At 44.0% G+C, this 22,682-nt stretch overlaps 2 protein-coding genes across 5 annotated transcripts in view; both read left to right on the top strand.

Moving 5' to 3' along the window:
- The window catches only part of CUBN (cubilin), a 273,783-nt gene extending 260,974 nt beyond the window's left edge, over positions 1–12,809 (top strand). Inside the window, exons 63-67 of one of the 2 annotated variants that reach the window (XM_064479416.1) lie at positions 2,623–2,770; positions 3,696–3,877; positions 6,930–7,095; positions 9,054–9,289; positions 10,045–10,789. In XM_064479416.1, the coding sequence (XP_064335486.1) occupies positions 2,623–2,770; positions 3,696–3,877; positions 6,930–7,095; positions 9,054–9,289; positions 10,045–10,083 (771 nt within the window). In that variant the 3' untranslated portion in view covers positions 10,084–10,789. Of the gene's footprint in view, positions 1–2,622; positions 2,771–3,695; positions 3,878–6,929; positions 7,096–9,053; positions 9,290–10,044; positions 10,790–12,336 lie in introns of those variants that run through there. The other variant, XM_010992039.3, reaches the window with a different exon arrangement.
- A 4,430-nt stretch (positions 12,810–17,239) lies between these two features.
- RSU1 (Ras suppressor protein 1) overlaps positions 17,240–22,682 on the top strand; it is a 159,390-nt gene continuing 153,947 nt past the window's right edge. Inside the window, exons 1-2 of one of the 3 annotated variants that reach the window (XM_010992041.3) lie at positions 17,240–17,485; positions 17,732–17,843. In XM_010992041.3, coding sequence (XP_010990343.1) covers positions 17,735–17,843 — 109 coding nt within the window. In that variant the 5' untranslated portion in view covers positions 17,240–17,485; positions 17,732–17,734. Of the gene's footprint in view, positions 17,496–17,731; positions 17,844–22,682 lie in introns of all 3 variants that reach the window. The other 2 variants (XM_010992042.3, XM_031444623.2) reach the window with 2 other exon arrangements.

A 22,682-nucleotide genomic window follows, 5' to 3' on the forward strand; every position in this document is an offset into this window, starting at 1 on the left:
GCAAAACCCTTGAAGTAATGAGGGCATGATTAAATAAGTTCTCAAAGGTGCTTCCAGCCTAATGTGTTTTTCAGCCATATACTAAACCCTCTATTGGTAGGCGCTAAGAACCCTGAACTGTAGGTCATGCGCATAAGAAGCATCTGATGTCTTGATAAAAGTACATACCCCTGGGCACACCCTCAGAGACCAACTTCTCTACATAGAAATCCTTTACCTGAATTTTTGATGACCACCTCTGGTGTTTTGACACCAGAGCTCCATGGACCATGCCTGGAGAAATACTTCCCTAGTTAGTGCGGATCTGTGTGTAAGACGAATTGAAGGGAACAGTTAAGAAGCCATTTGGTACCAGTCTAATGGGGCTATATTTATGGTAATATAAGAGAGAAAAGCTGTTTTGGTGTTTTTTTGTTTTTTTTTTTTTTTTTGGTTGGTGTTTTTTTTTAAGTGATAGGTCTGAATTGCCCATGAGAAGATGTTGAGGAGACAGTTGACTATAAAAGTGTGACGTCGACAGAACGCCTGAAGATTTGGGCACCATCATCATATGAGTAGGTAGCTGAAATAGTGAGAGGGAAGAGATTGCTCAGAGAACACATGCAGAGTGAGGGCTCATGACCTGAGGATGATACCTCGTTGGGGGCAGCTGGGAATACCTTGACTATCTCTCTGCAATTTGAGGGGCAACTGATATACTCTGGTTCACTCCAAGAATGTCATGTTCAAATCCCCATGTACTGGCAATAATAGAGACTCCAGCCCATCACTGTCCATGTTCTTAAGGGTTGTCCTCATTACAAACCCAGGGTCCTCTGGTTTACACCTGCCTCTTGGTGGGGGCAGGGGGAATCCATTGTGGCCAGATTGGAGACCTCTCCAATGCGAAGAGGTCTGAGGAGTCCTGACTGCCTAGTAGACACAGGATTTGCTGAGTTTTGTGCAAAGCATAGACAGTGAGATACATCCTAGCCTCCAGGAGGGTCAAGGTGCTAGGTTGTCATCATTCCACTGGTAGTAGGTAGATTTCAGGATAAGATTCCTACTCCCCAGGGGTACCCTTCCCCCCAGGGAGGACTTAGGGCCACACAGAACAGGCTTTGGATAGAAACTCCCTGGATTTCCCATGGCTTCATGGAGCTGAGACAATGGGGACCAGGCCAGACTGCCCTCTGGTGCTGAAATGCTCCTTACAGGGCACAGAGCAGCTCTGGATCATAAAAGCAATGAGTTGGCCTCAAATCAGACCCAATATTTGTCATGAATACATTATGACCTTCCACTCAATTAATAAAGGAAAGGACAAAGGGCTTCAGCCTGGTAGGAAGGGAGGAAAGATAAGAAATTGATGACTGGGAGAAAGTGGAACTTTCCAGGTGTCCAGGAGTAGGAAGAGATCTCATTGGAGGATCTTGAGAGAGTAATGGGATGGAGGATTATAGATGCTGAAAAGATCTGTCCAGAGAGCTGGTGTTGGAAGAGGCCACTGCAGAGAGTAGAGCTGAAAGCCACTGGTGATCAGGAATGCAAACTTGGGATGCTTCATGGATTGTCTATAACAACACTGAAGTCTTCAAGGGTCAAGGCAGGAACTGGGGTACAGAAAATGACTGAGCTGAGACGCCACAAGTCTTTAATGAACGAAGGGAAGTGAGAATGATGAGGAGGGCCAGAGGGCATCTTGGGCCGGACGTAGAGGCCCTTAAGGAGAAATAGCTTTGATGCAGCAATGAACACTGCACTGAAGACCCTGGGGTACCCCTTCCCCTCCTGCCACCACCATCCAGACGCTGTGGATTGAGGGGTGTGGGAAGAGAGAAGTCTCCACTGAGAGACTTCTGGAGACTCTGGTTTCCCTCAAGGCCTCAGTGGAGAAGGGCTAAGGAGGTTTACGGGGGTGGAAGTAACAAAGCGGTGAAAGTTCAGAGGATACAGCAGACGAAGCTTGGAAAGGACCAGCAGTGGTGGAAAGAAGCACAGATCAACAGCAGGAGTGTGCAGGTGGGAGCAGGGAGGGGGCCTTTGGGTGGGCGCCCACAAACTACACGCATCAGAGGTGGGCCTGGGAGGGAGCGAGAGGCACAAACGTCTGAGCTTCGGTACCAGTTGCTTTGATGCAGGAACTGCCTGGCATTAGGCTGCGTTTCTCTAATCCCTTGAGACGAGAGGAGGACCGCCCTGGTTTTACAAAGGGGAACCAGGGACCTTGTTACAGGCCCTGGCTGCCTCTTGGGATTCACAGCAGAGCCAGAGCTCGGGCTGGGTTTGCTGAGCGAGGCCCGGAGCAGGGCTGGTTAGTCTCACTGAGTTCAGGACGAGCGCAGGGCCGTGGTGAGCTCGGATGGGCTGCACGTGCTCTGAGCCGTGGCACAGGCCTTGGACAGGAAGCGACCGGAGGGGAACAGGCGTCTGTCCCGTGGTTGCACCTCCCACTACTTGGAGAATGTGAAACGTGTCGTTTCCACGATGCATGGGATGTTGGGTTGCAGACTGTTTCAAACTCTAACTGGTTTCCCTGGCTGGCTGTTGAAGCCGCATTTTGATGTGCGGTTGACTTTCTGCTCTGGGCCTCTTCTCTTTTTAAATTCAGTCTCCTAGTTTTTGGCTCCCATTTCATTTCAGAGTCATGGAAATCCGGGAACTCGCTTCTGTGGCCGAAATGCGACAGCAGTACCCACGTTTTACTCCTCTGCCAGCACGACAATTGTCATTTTCAAATCAGAAGTTTTTAACAGAGACTCCAGAGTGGGTTTTACCTATCGGATTGCAGGTGAGCCCTGGTAGTTCATCTCTGACCCAGAACCACTGCCATCCTTACAGTCACGGCTAGAATTGACTCCTGTGAGTCAATTACAGTTTGTTAACATAAACCACACCCACATCGGGTTAGAAGCCCGGCTCAATTTAGCAAATGACTAACGCTGGCTTCTGAAGAGGTCAGGTGAGCAAAATACTAATTAGAATGTTTAGAATGGCAGCATCTTCTTCAAAGTTCATGTACGTAGTTAATTAAAAAAGAAGAACAGTTATTGTATTAATTATTCACTTAACCACATAGAAAAATCTCTATCTTAGGTTACTTTGGAAAAATGAAGGAGCCTTGAGAGTTCATTGATTCCTGTAACCGAGACGTTTACTTCCAGATACTTTTATGTAATGTTCATTTCAAGCTTGATTACAACCAAAGCTGCCTTTGATTAAAACAAACACATGAAAAACACTCTGGATATTTTTCCCCAAAATGGTCAAGGGCAGTCATTTACCAGGTCTGTCAGAAGAAAATTCCTCAAAGGATTTGAAGAAAAAATCCTCATGCAAAACTCTTAGAGGTGGAGGCTTAATGCTAAAAAAAAGTCTTCGTGTCGGTCAGCTCCACCTCAGTGTAATCAGAAAAGTGCGGAGAACACAGGAATGCTGGTCTTCAAAGGAGAGTTTTCATACTTCACACATCACAGGGTGGGGGTTTTATGCTAACGAGGCACCACGGTGCATGTGCGGTGCCCTGGGTCACTGAGCCCTTCACCTCACGTCTTGGGGTCCCAATAACCTCAAAGGTAAATGGAGAGGCTGGATTCGCCTTTTTCTGACATTTGTTCCCTTAAGGCTCTTTCTGAATTACCCCCGTCCAGATGGAAGAGCACTACATTTGGGGATGCCTACGTTAATTACGAGTACTTTATTTTCTTGCCTCTAAGATTGCAACCGAGAATATACGAAGGCCTTTGGCAATCTGAAGAGCCCTGGCTGGCCGGACGACTATGCCAGTAACGTGGACTGCACTGTGGTTCTCACAGTCCCCCAGAACCACACTGTTTCCCTCTTCTTTCACTCATTTGGCATCGAGGACTCGAGTGGATGCACACGGGACTTCTTGGAGGTAACATACAACTGAATAGCACGGCCACGAATTATTTAAAAGATGATGGATCCCTTAAGACCTTTCACCACCTTCTCCGCTAATGCGTCTCATGTCCCTTCCTCATTGTGTTAAATTATCCATTACTCTTTCATTTCCTAAGTAATTTACCAGCTGTCTTCTACGTCCAGACACTAGAAGTCCAACAGGGGACAAGACATAGTCAGGGTCCCCCGGAGGCTCAAAATCTGCTGAAAGACAGACAGGAAAGCATCACCTCCTGCTGATGAACAGAGACAGCATGGTTGGGGCACCTAATTCAGAGGGGACAGAAAAGGCTTCTTGAAGGAGCTAATGTGTGAGTTGAGACCAGAAGGACCAGAGGGAGGTCCAAGTGCAAAGCGGCTAATTTGGAGATGGAGGATGGCTGTGACTTGAAGAAGTGTGCTTGGAATAGAGATAAAAATGAAATTAAATGATACTTAATAGTTCACCTGATAGCCACAAGAAGTTTGGGGCATCTTCGATATTCTCTAAGGGGAGTGTTTCCTTGGCCATGTGTTCAGCAGAGGAAGGACTGCTCTATTCCTTTCTCCTAATCTGGATGAAGAAGCACCTTTGCTCTTTGCCTGTCTCCCCCACCCCCAACCCTGCAACACCCTCCACCCTGTTCCCCAAACACACTGGGAGAGAGCCCTCCTGTGCCTCGATCTCAGGGCCTGTAATTTGCCATGAAACCCCCAGAGTTCACTCCAGGGTCCTTTGCAGACTCTGTTGGAAACGTGTTCATTCTTAGGAAGTAAACTGAGGTGCAACAGAAGACTTGTAGGTACAAAGATGCTGAATTCGTCTGTGAATTGAATTTACACCTCAACCTTACCCAAGACTTTCTAAATCAGCTTTGTTTCATGTACATGCAAATCTTTGGTAAGGTTTCCCAAAAGTCTGTTTGCTCTGCTACACCTGTTAAGTTTTATCATCCTGGAATGCTCTCTCCTCTAGAATTAATCTAAGTCCTCTATGAAAGAATATTCTCAATGGATTGTGTAGTCAGAGGAAGCTCCTGCCTTTTTCTGGGGAAATTTTGCCATGGCAGGAGGCTGGGAGGAGATGGATGCAGCGGGGAGACAGTATTGTTTGCATCAATCACATTATTACACTCAGACCTACGTACCTCACCCACCGTGGAGGCTGAACAGTTATGTGAGGTGTAAAGCAGAAAGGGGAGGAGTCGGATGGGGGAAAGGGACAGCATGGTCCCGACAGCTCAGAGTCACTGTGCAGCTGGATGGTTCACATCCAGCCTGAGCTGACCCCTCATGGACTAGCATTAACTTTGCCATTTCCTCTGGATACCGGGGAGCAAGGGCTGGCTCTCCAGCACTGGGGGTGACAACTGCCCCCCCCCCCAGCTGCCCTCCCTTGTCCCATAGAAATGGGTCTGAAACTTCCTGTCCAATAAGCAAAGACAGGAAACTGCAACATAGTCCTGTAAAGTACGGCTGTGTCTGGTTTTTGGCAGGAAGATCCTGGCACAGGTTTATTGGCAGCCTCAGCATCCCATTCAGTTTAACAGTGATGATGGGATGGAAATTTCTTACTGAAGATTCCTATTACTACCACGCAAGGTCCTGGCTCTGGGTCCCATCTGGTATCTGCACTTGCCTTCACCTCCCCTTTCAGGGTCATCTAAAGCCCCAGAGATGCCCACTGCTCTTGTCCCATTCCTCCTGTGCAGAAAGAAGTGAGCATGAGACCTTAGCACATTCAGTGGGACTTAATGTCTCCCTCCTCCCAGAGCATCAGCTGGAAAGGGGACCTGGAGGAAAAAGACCCAGAGACCGAAAGCCAAGAAGGTCATGGGGGCAGGTTGGACCCCCAGCATTCCTGCATATGGTGGCCCTCTCTGTCTGCTGAAAGCCAACTGGTTACTCCATCCATGGCACGGCCACTTGGTTTAACCGCTTAGCAGAATAATCCAGAAAGCACCAGAAAGGCAATTTTTTTCTCCCCCTGGCTACTGCTACATAGACCGACAAGGAGTCTCTCCAGATCAACACAACCCAACAAGACTACCCACTGCGCCTCTGAAGAAGCTCTATGACTTGAGACAACTAGCAGTTAACCACTTGTTAAACGCTGGAATTATAAAGGGGATGGAGGCACTTCCAAGATTTGAAATACATGTATCAGTATAAAGTCAGCATCCATCCATGTGGAGCTGCTTCCAACTCTCCACTGCCTGGATAAGATGTCTTGAATATCCCTCAAGCATCCTCCTTGGTGTAGGGCTGGGTGTGGATGCATAGCAGGAGTCAGGCTTGAGGGCAAAACGGGGTTGAATTCACAGGGTGGCTACCCTCGCTCACACACTGCCTTGTCCTGTTTTCACCTGTCTACTCCATGCAGTGAACCAAAAAAAAAAAAATATATATATATATATATATATTCCTCTTCAAAATGTGTTTTTAAAATGTATCTAACAGTCAGAAATTTTATAGATTTATGGAGTTATGTCCTTTTTCCATATAAAAATTCCTTTTGCTTTGTACTTTATCATTCTTTGTACGTTGTAGTTTTTTTCATAACCCCTTTATAGCTGAGCAATTTTCAAGGAGGGGGAAAAATGTAAATGCAGTTTGAGGAATAAAGTAGGGCTGAATTGACTGGAAACAAAGCAAATTAATATTTTTCTCCCTCCGCCCTCTTTTAAAAATTCACTTTAATTACATTCTTCAAACTGTCTCCCCAAGAACAAAGGTAAAACTGATTGCCTACATACCACTCAGTTAGTTGGGTGTAGAAACGTGCTTTCATATTTTAATGACTGGAGATTAACAGATATTTCAGAATCCAAGTAGTATAAATGGTTTTTGATCTACAAATTGAATGCTTCTCTTCTTTGCAAGTGAAGGTGATTTCTGCATGTGTTCACCTTTCATTAAGTACCTAAAAAGACTAAGTTTTTTCCCAAAACAGTTGTCATTCCAGTCGCCTCACATCTTCACGTGTAAACCATCAATAAATCAGAGGAAAAGGCACGATATGTCTAATTAATGACTTGTTTTTGAAGGTAAGAAATGGGAGTGAGAGCAGTTCACCGTTACTTGGCACATACTGTGGGACTCTGCTGCCAAATCCCATTTTCTCCAGAAGTCGTGAGCTGTACCTACGATTTAAGAGTGACGGGGCAACTTCTGGTCACGGATATGAAATTATCTGGACCTCGTCGGCTTCTGGTAAGACATCTGTGCTTTGTGAGGGAAGTAGTGCGGCCGAGAAAAACACACGGTGACCAACAGAAAAAGACAATTAAAGTGACCTGATCTTCCCCCTCATCTGTGTACTTGATTACTTTCTGTTAAAAATAGAGATTTTTTTTTTTATCTCCATGAAAATAGAGATTGACAAAAATTCTACTTTCATTCATCATTTCTGTAGGGAATATATACTTACATATAAAGCACAGGTAAGGTGTTAAGATTTTTAAATTCCTTTATAAGTTCTGATTTTGTCATATTTTTAATTTTTGGTTTGGTCATCAAGGTAGTTCTCTGAGAATTAAAACAAACAAAAACAAACAAGAAACTTGGCCCCAAAGCCAATTTCCGAGCAAATACTTGCGTATGCATAAGCAGCTGTGTTCCTCAGAGACCCTCTCATTTCTTGGCAGTCCCAGAGGTTAATGGCTTTTACAGGGCAGTAAGCACCTTCCTGAGTTTGTGGTTGGCTGACCAAATCAGTGAGGGAAATTTGAGTCATGTGAGTACATTTAACTCAAGAGAGGAAGGTAGATACCTTTATGAAATGTCCCTGAAAATATCTAAAAACATTCAAAATAAGAATGATTAAAAAAGGACTCATTTTTCTCCAGGAAGTGTGCATAGAGGGAACAGGGGAGGGGGGAAGGGGGAGGGAGGGACAGGAGTTTGAGATTAACAGATACACAGTACTATATATAAAATAGATAAACAACAAGGACCTACTGTAGGGCACGGAACTATACTCAATATCTTGTAATAACATATAATGGGAAAGAACTTGAAAAGAAAATATATATACATATGTATATGTATAACTGAATTGCTTTGCTGTACACCTGAAACTAACATTGTAAATCAATTATTCTTCTATAAAAAGTATGAATTAGGAAAACAAAAACAAAAAAAATAACCACCCTCACACCCTGAGGCCACTCTCCCTTCTGAGATGGACCACATTCTATGGAATGTGTATCTCTAAATAAACTTGTTTTCACTTAAAAAAAAAAAAGGACTCATTTCAAATATCCTGTTCTTCTAGAAAAGGATTCTATCAAGACAGTCATAGATAACAGTTTCTTGGCACCTGAAAAAGGGTAAAAGATGATCTCTCTGCCCTCATTTTACAGATAAGGAAATAAAACAAACTTAGCTGAGCTGCCCAAATGCACAGGTGGATTGTGGCAGAGGTAGGACCAAAACTCCAGTGCTCAGACACCCAAGCCAGCGCTTTCTAATTAATTCCCGCAATCTCCTCCTGTGTGCAGGAATCCTGGATCCCCGTGGCTGTCTGGTCTAAATAATGATAACCTTCCTGTACAAATTGTCAAACTGAACAAATTAACACCAGTATTTAAAGAGCTTTGGCTTTGCGTTAACGTCAGTCTTGGAACTGTCAGTTACAAGCCTGGTCAAGTCACTTTTATAACAAAGTAACTACTGTCAAAACCTAAAATAACACCCTCTCTTTCTTTGGTTCTGCCCCAGAATTTCACTTTTAATTCTACTTCACCCGCATCATTATCGTCGACTTATTGCCAGTGAAGAGAGCGCTACACCATCAAAAGTACCCAAATCAACTTTAATTGCTCTCTCCTACAGTTTCTTTATCAAGTTGTCAGTTTTCTCAGTGTGTTCTTAACCCACTATTTTCAAAGGACAGACCTGGAGGAAGTCTTCCCTAAGTCGTGATAGTCAGAGAAAGAAAGGATTGTCCGGTGCAGGTGGAGGTGGGGGTGGGGTGGGGGAGCAGGTGGAGAGGGAGTGGGCGGGAGGTGGCTCAAAGAAGGAACAAAAAAGGGTTTCTGCATCCAGTTTTCTTGCAGAGGGTCTCAGCACCTTAAGAAAATAACCACCTCATTGCCTGAAGCGCACTAAAGCACGCTGGATGGTTTATACCCCACTGAATCAAACTTCCTGCAACTGTTTCCTTGTAGGCTGTGGTGGGACTCTTTATGGAGACAGCGGCTCGGTCACCAGCCCTGGCTATCCAGGCACTTACCCAAATAACACTCACTGCGAATGGGCCATCATTGCTCCTGCTGGAAGGCTTGTCACCGTCAGCTATTACTTTGTCAGCATTGACGATCCTGGAGACTGTGTCCATAACTATCTCATCCTGTACGATGGACCCGATGCTAATTCTCCATCCTCTGGACCGTATTGTGGCTCAGTGAGTAAAACGAACTTTAAAAAATTCCCATTTGCTATTTGTAATAATAAAGTAGCTTAGTATCCACTTTTAAAGACAGACATACGAAATCAGAGAGCACAGTGCACTTTTATCAGTGTTTTCTGACTTTCCTTTTTATTTTGGGAGCACGAATGCCACCTAGTGGGCACTGCATCAAATTAACAGTAATAGTAAATTTGGCTGTGCATCGTAATCACCTATGCAGTTAATTAGCGTTGCGGACTTCCAGCCCCACTCAACCTACTGAATCAGAATTTCTGGGAGAGGATCTATGGCCTATGGCATGCTGCTTTTTGAAAGCTCCGTGGTGATGTCAATGCACTGCCCAGGGTTGAATATCCATGGTTATTTCTACGTGAATAGAACTACAGTCTTCCCTGGGTATCCACAGGGAATTGGTTCCAGGACCCCCTGTGGATACCAAATCCTAGGATTTCTCAAGTCCCTTATAAAAACTGGCCAAGGGCAACGAATACAGTCAGCCCTCTGTATCCGCCCCTTCTGTATCCGCAGTTCCGTATCTGTGGGATTCCGTGGTTGGTTGAATCCGTGACACAGAGGAACTTGCCCTTAGGGAGGGCAGACTATATAGAAAATTTGGATGCCTGGCTCCATTTCACTCACTTCTTTCTGAAAATTGTGGGAATTCTCTGAAGAAATACACAGGGTATTAACAGCTGGCCTGGGAACTAATGATCTTTTTTTTTTTTTTTTTTTTTTTCATAAATTTCAAGTGTATTGGAACTTCCCCAAAAGTTAAGTTCGAATTCTGACATTGACTCAGTATTGCTTGCATCTGCCCTCACTGCCCCCTCCTTTGTATGTGAGTAGATTGTCTACAGAGCTTTCATGTACGGGAGATGTGGCTACCGATAAGTCACTTGTTTCCTACTCCTCTGCTCTTTACTCATTTATGCCTTCTTAGCAAACTGAATTCTTAGAATTACATCTGCTGGAAATTTAGAGTTCTTAGAATATAACTTACAGTTTGTAAAACTGATAAAATGTTCTACTCGGAAGTATTAAAAATAGATACTTTTTTTTAAAACTCTGAGAATTCTTCTATATATTCTTCCAAACTTTTCTTTGAATATATTTGCAATATACACATATTTTATTCTGTTTTGTGGCTGTCATTAACATCTGATTATTAAAAACACTGATGTGTCATATTTAATCATCAGATGGTTTTCTGTTGCATGGGTGCAGCCTAACTTACTGAACAAAGCTTCTCTGGTTTATAGACAACATTTTAATAAACTCTCTGGTAGCTCTGCCCTTATACACAGAGCCAATAATTTGGGGAGAAATTTGGGTCCCCTCATCACTAGACATTGTATTATACTTATTCACAGGGGGCCACAGAAAAGAGAGCACAGTAAATGTGTCACGTGTCAGATGTAGACGCTGACGAGGTCTTAGTCATTTAGTTGAAATTTGCAAACATTTTCACAATGAAATGAAACCATTTTCACAACATCATTGTTTTTCATTATTTTATGTCTCTATGGCTTTTTTTTTTTTTTTTCAAACATGCAACCCCATTCAATACTGTGACAATCCTGTGAGGTGGAAAGAACAAAGAAAACCTGGACTGTGCAGATAAAAGAAAACTGAGGCACATTAAATTCAAGTCTGTAATAGAAATGTCAATTTTTTAAACTGCTGGCATTCACAATATTTGTTTTGCATTTTCTTTTCAAGTGTACTTGTTTTCTTTTTTAAAGATGCTATGGATTTCTTTAGTTTTGTTTTTGTTTTTTTGTTTTTAGCACTGAGGTCAGTGTGTTTACAGAGTGATGATGGAAGTCACTCCTTAGATTGCTAGTCATACAATACTTTGAAGATGTTTTCTTGTACAGTCATTGTCATCGTTCATGGGCACCACTCTCAGTAACAGAATCTGAACATCTGGAAACATGAAAGAATAAAAGAAAAAGCAAGTGAATCAAAGGAGACTTTAAAACTTCTGGCATCTGCTCATACTGTTTTCTCAACATAGAAGTAACAAGGAGAAATGTGGGAGCAGGTTGAAATGGAAGGAAAACGTGCATGCACTGGGGCAGTGTACAATATTGTGTGTACCCCGATATATCTCTTAGGAAAAAATATCCCTGTGCTTCACACACCTGAATAATTTACTAACTTAGAAAAAAGTCTGTTTTGTGATGACTCTTACGTAGGACTAATGCAGTTGGACCCAGCAGAATAGAGGGGCAGGGCCCTTGTCTGCAACCTTGACCCTGTGTGACAGCCTCAGCCTCCCGGACATTTCACTGACTTATTTGCTTCATAGTTCGTCTTCTCCCATTAAAAAGTAAGCTTCATGCAAGCAGGGCTTTTTGTACGTTTGGTTCATTTTTTTTATATCCTTAGTGCTAAAAATAATTCCTGTAACAGGGAAGTCTCTCAATAAATAGTTGTTAAATGAATGACTTGGAAATGAGAGAAAACAAAGACCCATCTCCCCACCACCCACCTCCAGCAGACACACACTGTTCCCCACAAAGGATGTGAAAAGAAATCCCCAAAGGAAACTACAGATGTTAAGAGGGGAAAGTAGTATACTTGACTCATACAATTGTTTTCTTTGCAAATACAAGTTGTATTTCCATCAGACAAATGAAAATGTCAGTAACAACTTGAATTGGAAATTCAACTTTTAGTGATGGTTTCATGGAGATGTAATTTGCATACCACAGAATTCATCTGCTTAAAGAGTAAAATTTAGTAAATTCGCGGAGTTGTGTAGCTGTTGTCCAATCAACTGGAAAACATTCTCGTTCCCCCAAAGAGAAACCCTGAATCCATTAGCAGTCACTTCCTCTCGCCCCTCAACCCCAACCCCCAGCCATATTCCTTTGTAAATTCTCTACATTAATTCTAGAAGTATGTGCAGGTTTACTGTAAATTCTAGAAAGCTGCTTTATGTTGTACTTTTAAAAAAAATTACACTTAATATTTCTAGAAAAATAATCAAATTTGTGAAATAGATAATTTGTTACTTCTCCCCCCCCCAACTTTAGGACACTGATATAGGTCCTTTTGTGGCCTCCTCCCATCGTGTCTTCATCAAATTTCATGCGGAGTATGCGGCGCGACCCTCAGCAATCCGCCTAACATGGGACAGCTGACCCCGACAGCCCGGGTCTGCTCGGCACTTTGGTTTGTCTGCAGGGGCTGGACCCGCAGACCTCACGTGGGATGGGATCCTGCCATCTGATCCGTTGAACCCCCTGCCTGTGCCCTGAGAAGAATGTGAACTTTTATGTTTTTCGTCAAAGCATATATGGAATCAATATTTGTATATATACCTTGTGAATGTAGAATGTAGCTTCTTTATTCTAATAGTTTGAGCTGAAATTTTCTAAAAACCCTTAAAGAGTCAGAAATGATTGCGGCACGTGCACTGTGTAAATTTCCAAAAGTTAATAAAATAGGAGTGCGATTTTCACTGCGAATGTCAAACTGGGGATAATAAACATTACTGAAAGGTAAACCATGATGCTGAATTCATTTTTTAACTCATTAAAATTTAGTCTTTCCCTGTGGGGTCCATATAAAATTGCAAGCTGAGTGTTTACATTTTGATGAAGTCTGTGAGTCCTTCAGGATGGGAACTCCGGAGCCAAGCTGCCTGTCTAGTTAACTTCCACACGTTTGGCTGTTGTCAAGTTCTAGTTTAACAACACATAGTTATACATAGTTAAGCGAAGCTTTTAGAAAGTTTTTTTTTTTCTGCCTTTAACAAAGAGCCATTAGGTTAAATATGCAAAGTTAAGTCTTATTAAGATCATGGGACCAAGTGAATGAAAGACATTATCAAATGTGTTACTTCCTCTTCCTCTACGACTCAAATGCCCAAGGAGGGATCTTGGCACAGAGTTCAGAGCCACATAAATGAGATGTTCTCACCTTAAAAATTCCTGCTTCCTTTAACTCTATGATGGATTGGTAAATTAACCCTACAGGTGACACCCTATGAGGAGAAGGGTTCATGCATTGAAGAGGCAGGCTGGAACCAAAACCCCCAAGATACAAGTTGGTCGGCGTAGACATAAGATCTAGCTCTTTCATCTAAAAATGAATCACAAAGATACAGAATATGGAGAAAGGTGTGCAATAACCCAGGAGCTAGGAATTTCAGCTAAAAGCAAGATTAACATACGCTGTAGAAGATGCTTTGTTCTGTGATTGCGTCGTTCAAGTAATGGTGTCTACAAGAGTCGTTTTCATTCAGGGAGACACACGATCCTAGGAGGTATATGAGAACTGAAAAAAAAAAAAAGCATCATCGATATTATGATGCTTTAAAATTGAAAACTTACAACAGGAAATAAGAATATCTTCTCTCATTCCATAGGCTGTAAGTAGAATCCAAAAAGCCATAATGTAAGATGAATGGGCTTGAGGGGTGGGTGAGGGGAGGTCTTACTTGGAAGGGAAGGGAGCCCAGGAGTGAGGGGAGCCAGGCTTCCGCACACTGTGACCTTTCTCCCCACTCCTTTTCTGTCTCCCTAAAGAACTGGACCTTAACAGGAAAGACAGAGCACCTGCCTTTTGGTCTTCAAGGTTAAGTTAGCCATCGTTGGCCAGAGTCACCCTCATCTGGCCTTCAGGATAGGATATCTCAGTGAGAGGACACCGCAGGCCAGGAATCTCCTGGCACCTCAGACATTCTCGGGAAGAATGTTGTAGGGGATGGATGGGGCAGGTGACAATTTGGCGGGGCTAGGAGATAATTTCCTATTAAATTTCAGTTCCACGTAATTGGAGGAATTTGTTAAAAATCGGTTACATTCACCAAACAAGTACTAACATCTTTCATTTTATTAAAAAAAAAATGAGAACTACCATCTATGTGACATGTGCTCTATGGCAGGCATCATTCTCACATCACTCACTGAAATGGAACACAAAGAACCTTCATCCCCATCTTACAGCTGAGCAAAATGAGGTACGATGGAAAAGTTACCTAAACTTGCGTGACACAGCTGAGATTTTAACCTCAGCAACCAACCAAGAGAGTGCCTCCCCTCCTGCCTGAAGGATTGAGTGTGACCTTTTTAAAATATGACAGTCCAACTTTTATCGTAGATCTAGTGACATTATTAAAAAAGACTGACACTGTTGTATGACCTAGAAAAAATTAGAATGCAATAGCTGTTGGTTTGGTGAAATCTTAGAGATGACACAGAGTCAAAAATAATGTTAATGGAAGAAAAATTTTAACTTACAGAGACCTCATGTCACTCCATGGCCATTAATTTAATGGGGAGATTACTGGAAGAAAAATGGTATGATAATTTTTGGAGATTTAATGAGAAATTTGCTTTTCAAATTTTAATGTGGTGACTTACTTCATATGTTTCTTAGTAGTTTGTTATAAATACAGGTTAGAGACTAAAAAGCATTTTTAAACGAATGAGTTATGTAATGATTTATGTGAATTGACCTGCTGTTCTCAGTCTGAAGTGCCACTTGTAGCCCATGCATCTTTCATGCTGTCTCTAACTGGCCCACCATGTGGGCTTGAAGGCAGGAATAGTACATCCCTCCATACTGAGGCATAAATTAAGTAAGCATGGTGTCCTTGGCAGTGATGCTGCAGAGGGGATTTAAGCTCTGATAAGTACTGACTTTTTCTTGCAGGACTGGCTACCTAATTTACCCAGTGCAAAAAGGAAAATGGAGGATCCCTTGTCTAAAAATTATTAAATATTCCAAACCAGTGACAGCAGAGCGTTAAACCAAGCATGGGCCCATCCCAGCCTGGAGCTTTGGGTCACTGTATGCACAGTCTGCATATCCAGGAAGCCAGGCCCGTTTTCATGCTATAAAAATCTGGAACTTAGGGACACACAGTTCATTAAGATTTGGTAAAAGTGAAAAGGAAGAGAGCAGATCATAAGGGAATGAAAACAAATCTCTGGAAAAGTGGAAGTGAAGGCAAGTGTGATGAAAATTAAACAGAAAGAAAACGTACCCCGAAATAAATTCAAGAGGGAAGTGCAGCAGAACTGGGAATTGATTTTCCATAGGTTATCTAGTTGTGGGGCTGGCAGGTGCAGTGTCAGGGGCTGAAACAGGATGTAACAACTGTATCCACTGATGCTCACATTTCCTTCTACTAGTTAAGGCAGCCTGGTGATCCCAGGTGGCCATAAAACTGGGTTCTAACCTCTGAAGGAATTTAACCAACAGCCCAGGGAAAATTTATGTTGACCAAGGAGAGAAACAAATTCACATCAACAACAGAAGAGGGACAAAATAACTACACCAGCTATCTAGAAAAATCAGCTTGGGCTTCATGCTTAAATACAAAATGATAGCCAGGAATCACCAGACAGAGGAAGAGTTACAGCTGCCTGAACGGACTAGATAAACTAACAAAAAAGGGACATGAGGAAACATAATTTAATAAACAGAAAAGAGGTTTAAAAACAGTTTATCCTCAGAAAGATTAGAGAAGAGTGTGCATTCATGAAACAAAAGCAGGGTATACTAAACAAGGAGGTCTAGGAAGTATATTTCATTAATAGCCAAAATAATTTTTAAAAATTTAATAGAGATCTGGAAAATAAAAGAGAAAATCTCTCAGAATTTAAGTTAAAGGGAAAAGAAGAAAGAAAGAAAGAAATGAAATGAAATATATGAGGGGGGGTGGGAAACAAAACTATGGAAAATCAGCCTGGGAGGCTGCCACCTGACTAACAAAATTTCCAGAAAGAATGATAAATCAGAGAGAATGCCTGGAAAGAAATTTCAAAGGAATAACAGAAAACAATCTCCAGAGAGGAAGAGAGAAATGAATCTTCCTCTGGAAAGGACCCAAAAGCACTAAACAGATTAAGTAAAAAAACACTACTCCCATCAGAGATACTATGGTGAAATTTCAGCATGATGAATCAAAGATCACAAACGCTTCCCAAGGGAAAACAATAGCTCCCTGCAAAGATTTGAGGAAACTGATACATTTATGGCCATCAACACAGGAAACACTAGTCGGTGGGAGTCTGCCACTGAGATTTAAGATACTGATTTTGAACCCAAAATTACACGCTAGTCAAATGATCAAAGGTGTGGGCAAAATAAAAACATCTTGAAACATTCAACAACTCAACAGTTGTGCCTCCTACACATTCTTTTAGAGAAAGTTACTTGAAGGGTATAGGTACTCCAGCTAAATGCCTATACAAGTGTCTGTTTAAAACCAGGAACAAAGTGAAAATAAATTATAACCTCTCAGCTGGAGGGCTAGAATCAATGTAAGAGCAGTAAGTTAGTAGATTCCAATAAAATCTTCAAGAAAAATTCAGTGGATTCCAACAGTGAGGAGTAATGAAAAGCTTAAGGTACAAGAAGAAAAAGAGAACAGTTTAAAATTCTAGTTAAAAAAAAAAAAAAAGAAAATTGTATAAGGAAATCATCATTCAATAGAAAGCAAACTAAACTATGACATAACTTTGTAGGATAAGAACAGATAAGTCACGTATTTATCTGGTGACTGCGACCTGGGGGCCAGGGATGTACAGACCACCAAGGAGTTCTTGCTTTGAGGAGCTCACAATATAGCGGGAGGCACAACTGTGAGGAAGGGACTCGGGGTAGCAACTTCCCATAAGTGGAACCACAAGGCAGCAGCACACAGAGAAAATTTACTTGAAGCTTCCCCGCGCCCCAGCTTGACCTACAAACCACTCCCTCGCAGCCGCTCCCAGAGCTCCCCGGCTTCCGCCCACAGGTCTCTGGCTTCGAGCTGCTCACTGAGCCTGAGCCAAACTAGTGCGCAGGCGCCGACTCCAGTCCAATCGGATTCTCCAAGCCGGGGTTGGGGGGGTGGATTCCAGAGGGATGGACTAACCTCTGGGGTGGGTGGAGTCTCGAGGCCGAATAGCAGACGTGATTGGCCAGCCGCGGGGTAGGCAGTCTCTTATGGGCGGAGCCTCGCCCTGAGCCACGTCTAGTGAACTGTTCTCCTAATTTGGGAAGGGTCGGGCGCGGGCGGGGCGTGCAGCTGCGAGCCGCACGGTGTGCGCCTGCGCTGTGCGCCGGGACAGGGCGTGTTCCTCGTTCGGTTGCCCGTTTTGCGCAGATCGAGTGCATCTCTCGCCGCGCGGTTTCGCTCTGCGGAAGCCTGTCGTTCTCGCGCCCTGTGAGGTGCTGCTCTCCGCAGTGAGTGTGCGTGAGTGGTACTGCACTTGCGTTTGCTTCTCTGCATGGCGGGAATGGTGCCTGGACCCTTGCCACTGCCCTGTCCCGCCCTCTCCATCCCCCTCCCTGCACCCGGACCCTGCCTGCTGCTGCCCACTTCCCAGGGCCGGGGGAAACCTGGAGAGTGCCAGCCCCGGGTTCTCTCACTTTTATCCCTGCAGCCTGCCGGCCGTCGCCCACGTGCTGTTTTGTTGTCGTTTGGTACAGATCATGTCCAAGTCTCTGAAAAAGTTGGTGGAGGAGAGCCGGGAGAAGAATCAGCCGGAAGTGGACATGAGTGACCGGGGCATCTCCAACATGCTGGATGTCAACGGCCTTTGTAAGTTCCCTGGAGGCCCTTTCCCTTGGAGGAGCTGGAGGGGCTTCTGAGTATAACAAGTAATTGAGACGTTACAGTGGTTTAAGTCCCACTTGTTGCTTGTAAACAGCACTTGTCAAGAGCTTAGCTGTCAGAATTTGTTCTGTCCCAGCTGGAAAACGGACAGGAGAGGCAGGATGAGAATCACACAGACTCTTGCTGCTGTACATCATCAGTTGTCCATGCTGAGTGATGGCATTGGGGTGGACTAAAGATTATTTCTGAATAATTTTTCTATTCCCTTAATATAGTCTTTGCCCTTTGAACAAATGTCACGCAAAAACTACATAAGTATTTTCGTGTCTGGAGTAAGTTAAACATTTCTTGACTTCTGTCTTTTTCTGGGTTTATTCTCCTAACTTCATTAAGGCTTTTATGTCCTCTTGTGCTACTGTGATGTCTTCCTAACTTTCCCTCTTGCCTTCAGTTTTACTGCCCCTGTACTTTTAGGCTCTGTATTGCTTTCAGTGTTATTTTCCTGTGGCACACATTTTATTGTAACTCTCTCCTTGAAATCAGGGGTGGCAAACTCAAATGCCTTCTGGGGCTGGTTGAGGATGGTCATGAGTTCCATAATAGGGATCCCATCTGAAGAGGGCAGCCGCTACGTCTGCTGTCAGAGCCAAATAATTGTCACTGGCCCATGTTTGCCAGACCTTTTTTTTTCTATGAAGCCAAGAATCCAGAATTTTATATGAAAATTCCTAACTTTTAGATACTGGCAACTAATTCCAACATGTTAGATGTGAATTCAAACCCATCTTCAGGCTGACTGTGGCTGAAGTTTGGACCTTCTCCCTTAAACATTTCTCCTGGGTGTCCATTAGCAATGGTAAGGCTCCAAGTTCATTAGGATGACATGTTCCTTTCTGAATCTGACCACAATCTACCTTTGCTCCTGTTCCTTCCATGCATCTGGTGTCCCCGCCATCCTGAACTGATAGTCCTTCCTGAACCAGGGCAGCCTTTCAGGTCTCTGTGCCTTTAGAAATATTGTTTCCTCTTCCTCCCTCTGCTTCACCCCAGATCCTGCTACTTACCTGCCAAAGTTCAGCTCACTTGTCACAGCCTTCACTGTGAAGCCATCTCTGTCTGTATCACGCTGACATAGTCACTTCCTCCTCCGTGAAGGTGGACACACCTTGCTTTGTGACTCCTGTTACACAGGACTGTGATGTGTTCTTAGTCTAAGCACCTCTCTTCCCCACTGGCCGGCTGGCAGCACTAAACCCGTGCAATATTCACAGGTACCTACCTTCTTTATGATCATGCCTGGAACAGAGCAGGTGCTCAAAAACGTTTGATGGATGAAGGAAAGAAGGATGGATTAGGCCAGCGAGTTGATGAGACCCAGACCAGGAGGTGACATGGGAGAAGGGGAGATGTCTAGGAGACCCCAAAAGATGATGCTTGTTGGGCACAGAGAGGGGAAAGTTACTGTGAATGCTTTGTTTGTGCCTGGGACGGAGCTTGGGATTGGTGCCGCTGATTCCTCTCTGCAAAGGCAAGGGGATGAGAGGCCATAGATGATGTGCATTTGGTAATCCTTAGGGAGACACCTGCCAGTTAGTTTCCCTTTTGTGCGAGTTAGCATCTCAGCCTCCTGGGAGCGTGTTGGCCTCTCTCAGCTGTGATGGCTTTTTGGTGGCAGTGAGAGAGCAGGTGTCTCTGGTACTGAATTGGCACTGAAGATCAGGATGTGTCCCTGCACTGCCTCTGCCCTGCGGGGGCCGTGGTGGTACCTCAGGGAACCTCAGGGACCATAGCTTTGAAGAGGATTCTTTGTGTAATATTTATAAGCAGGGAGACTGGCTTATTATAGTCCCTATTTCAGTTCAGTTGTGTTATCTCTTTGAAGCCTTGGCTTTCATTGGAAAAGAAAAGATAGCCACTTGCTTCCTGAAACAGGTGTTTCCGGTGTCATATGAGGTGCTGGAAAACAAGATAATTTTTTTTTTCCCAAAAAGTGGCTTCGGGAAGAGCCTTGGGGAGTTCAATGGAAGTGAATTTGGAGAGTCCACCATCTCTGGCCTTTGGAGGGTGGTTGACCCCAAGAGTGGCTGCTGACACTTCCCGACTTCTGGAGTCTAGAGGGTCCCAGGATGCCTTCAGAGTCCCCTCCTCCGCTGGGACTCATTTCTCAGTAGTGCACGTAATGCTTACTCTCTATATTTTAATATTTTACATACTAAGATGTTTGGCATGATGACGTTAGCTGTAGTATAAGAATTCCTATAGTCTTTAACTTGTAAAACTTTAACTGTAATCATTAGGTTTTATGTATTAATATCAAGATTAAGTCCACAGGACAGTTGATTTGCACGGACAGAGAATGCTTATCGTGTCTCAGGCTTTCCTTTCATTATCTTTGCTTTGTTTAGTTTCTCAAACGACGAGCAAGAATTCAGCTTTGAAGGTAAGAGTGGAGGTTGGGTACTTGGGAGAGTTATGTCTTATAACTGCAGTACTTCCTTCCTCTGAGACAGTCAGTTGCCTTTAAAAAATATTCTCAGGAGTTTGGGTACCAAAAGCTTTCTGATGGGGAAGGCTCCCTAGGCTGGAGACACACATCGACAGGTCCTAGAGTTTTCTGTCAGTCCAGCCAGATGCTGGATGTGGTCAGGTCCTACCCTGGGAGGCAGACATGGTCCAGTGCTTCCACGTCGGGCCTCGGAGTTCAGGTGGTCCGTTTTCCACTTAGCACTGTGCAACTTCAGAGAAGCGACTTGACCTTTCTGAGCCTCACGCTCCTCCTCATCAAATGGAAACGCAGGTACCCACTTGGCGGCACTGGGTTAGTGCTGAGTGCGCTGTTTCACTTCAGGTGCCCAGCATCGTGCCCGGACCGCGTGCGTGCACAGTGACTTTGTATGACTGTCCAGAGAGAGTGTGTAAGCCCCGGGGTAACCAGTCCCAATGTAGTGGATGGCCTGAACCAGGGATAGGCTGGTTAATTAGACCGGGCAAGGCCTCTGTGTGTGTTGTGTGTTGATGTTTTCTGTGTGGCTTCACAGAACCTGGTATGTTTGGGCCATTTGCCTAGCATCCTGACAGATTTCTATTGCTGTTTCCTTCAAATGACCCCTCCGTTTATTTCTTTCATTTCCGCCCGCCTACAGGGCATGTAATCTACACACACATTCTCCTTAAAGCTTCCAGGAGTAATGGTACCAATTCTGTACTTTTTTATTCAAGTGATTTCACTGCAGAATCTCTCCCACACTGCACTCTTCATCTGGGTGATAAAATTGCTCTTGAAGGGCCCTGTAATCAGCTTCAGCTTTGGTGGGAGCAGAGAGTCCCAGCAGTGGCCAGAGAACCTTTTATCATTTCTTTTTTTTTTTTTTTTAAGTTTTTTGTGACTTTTTGATCTCATCATGCTTATTGCCCTCTGGGTGTCAAAACCTGTATCTTTTTTTTTTTTTTGTTTGTTTCAGGTTAGACTGAAATATCTCTCTGATAAATCTTAGAAAAGTCAGCTGCCTCTGAGGGAGTTGCCTTTCTAAAGGACCCTTCAAAATAATCAACAGAGGTTACGCTTTGTTGATTAACGAACAAAGGCTGGTTATCTGGATGGGCTGTTAAATCAGGAGGTGGTCATGCCTGTTAGGAATTTTCATCATTATAGGACTTCTTCGGGGTAAAGATAAAAGAGCTGTGAAGACCATGTTATTTTCACCGTAATCTTCATTAAGACCTTTTAATTTTTTTTTGCTCCTGTAACTTGCACGTTAAAGGCCGCCTTTGTGTTTTGAAACGTGCATGCCTGGGCAGCCCCTTCCTGTCTCTCTCCAGCCAGCCTCCTCTGCCCAGTGTTAACTGATGCTCATTGAAGAAGTGATGGCTTGCTTTCCACAGGACTCCATCCTCTGTCACCTCCTCTGAGAAGCTCTCCAGGACTAAATTTTAACCCCCATCCCATCCCTGGCTTAAGCATCCCTCATGGGTCTGGTGTGCACACCTCTGTTGCATCTGTACTTGGTGCCTGGGAAAAGTTTCATGAGAAGGTTACTGTCACCGTCTCATTAGGACTGTTATCATCCTCATCCTCATCCTGCAGCTTACAGCTGAGGACGCAGAGATCTTCAGAGCGTTTGTACCTTGCTCCACATTACACAGATAGTACGGAGCAGGGTCAGGATTTGAACCAGGCCATCAGACTTCAGAAGCTGTGTTCTTACCTGCTGCCATCTAGCCCTGCTCATGTCGCCACTGTTTTAGACAGACAAGCTCACAAAGATAAAACGGCTAATTCAGCAAGCATACCCTGGGTGTCTACCAGCAACCTGGTCCCATTCTAGAAGCCGCAGTACCTGCCCTGCAGGGCTATTGATTCTTTATCGATTCAGGGATTGAGGGATATGTCCGGGGATGCCGACCCTCCCAAACTCTTGCCAATGGGAACCTTCTTCTCCGAATACACATAGTTTTTAAAAGATCCATTTCAAGAAAGCTTTACTGACGTATTCCTGTGGATAAGTGCACGTATAACAGTGCAGCATGACAGATTTTCAAACCAAGAAACAGAATGCAATTGGCATCTCCCAGTCACTGTCCTCTCAAGACGGGGTCCTGACTCTGACAGCATAGACTCCCTTTACCTGTGATGCGCACCATTGAAAACAAGAGGATTTATAGGGTGCACTCTTTACTGTTTCTCACGCTCAGCATCCTGTTCATGAGATTCCTTTGTGTTATGAAGCTGGTTATAGATCCAGGGTATGACCCTGTCCGAGTACATTCATCCACTCTGCCACTGATGGATGTCTGGGTGGTTCCCAGGCTGGGGCTGTTACCAGA

Source organism: Camelus dromedarius, chromosome 26 (genome assembly GCF_036321535.1).
Source record: "Camelus dromedarius isolate mCamDro1 chromosome 26, mCamDro1.pat, whole genome shotgun sequence".
NCBI classification, from domain to species: Eukaryota; Metazoa; Chordata; class Mammalia; order Artiodactyla; family Camelidae; genus Camelus; species Camelus dromedarius.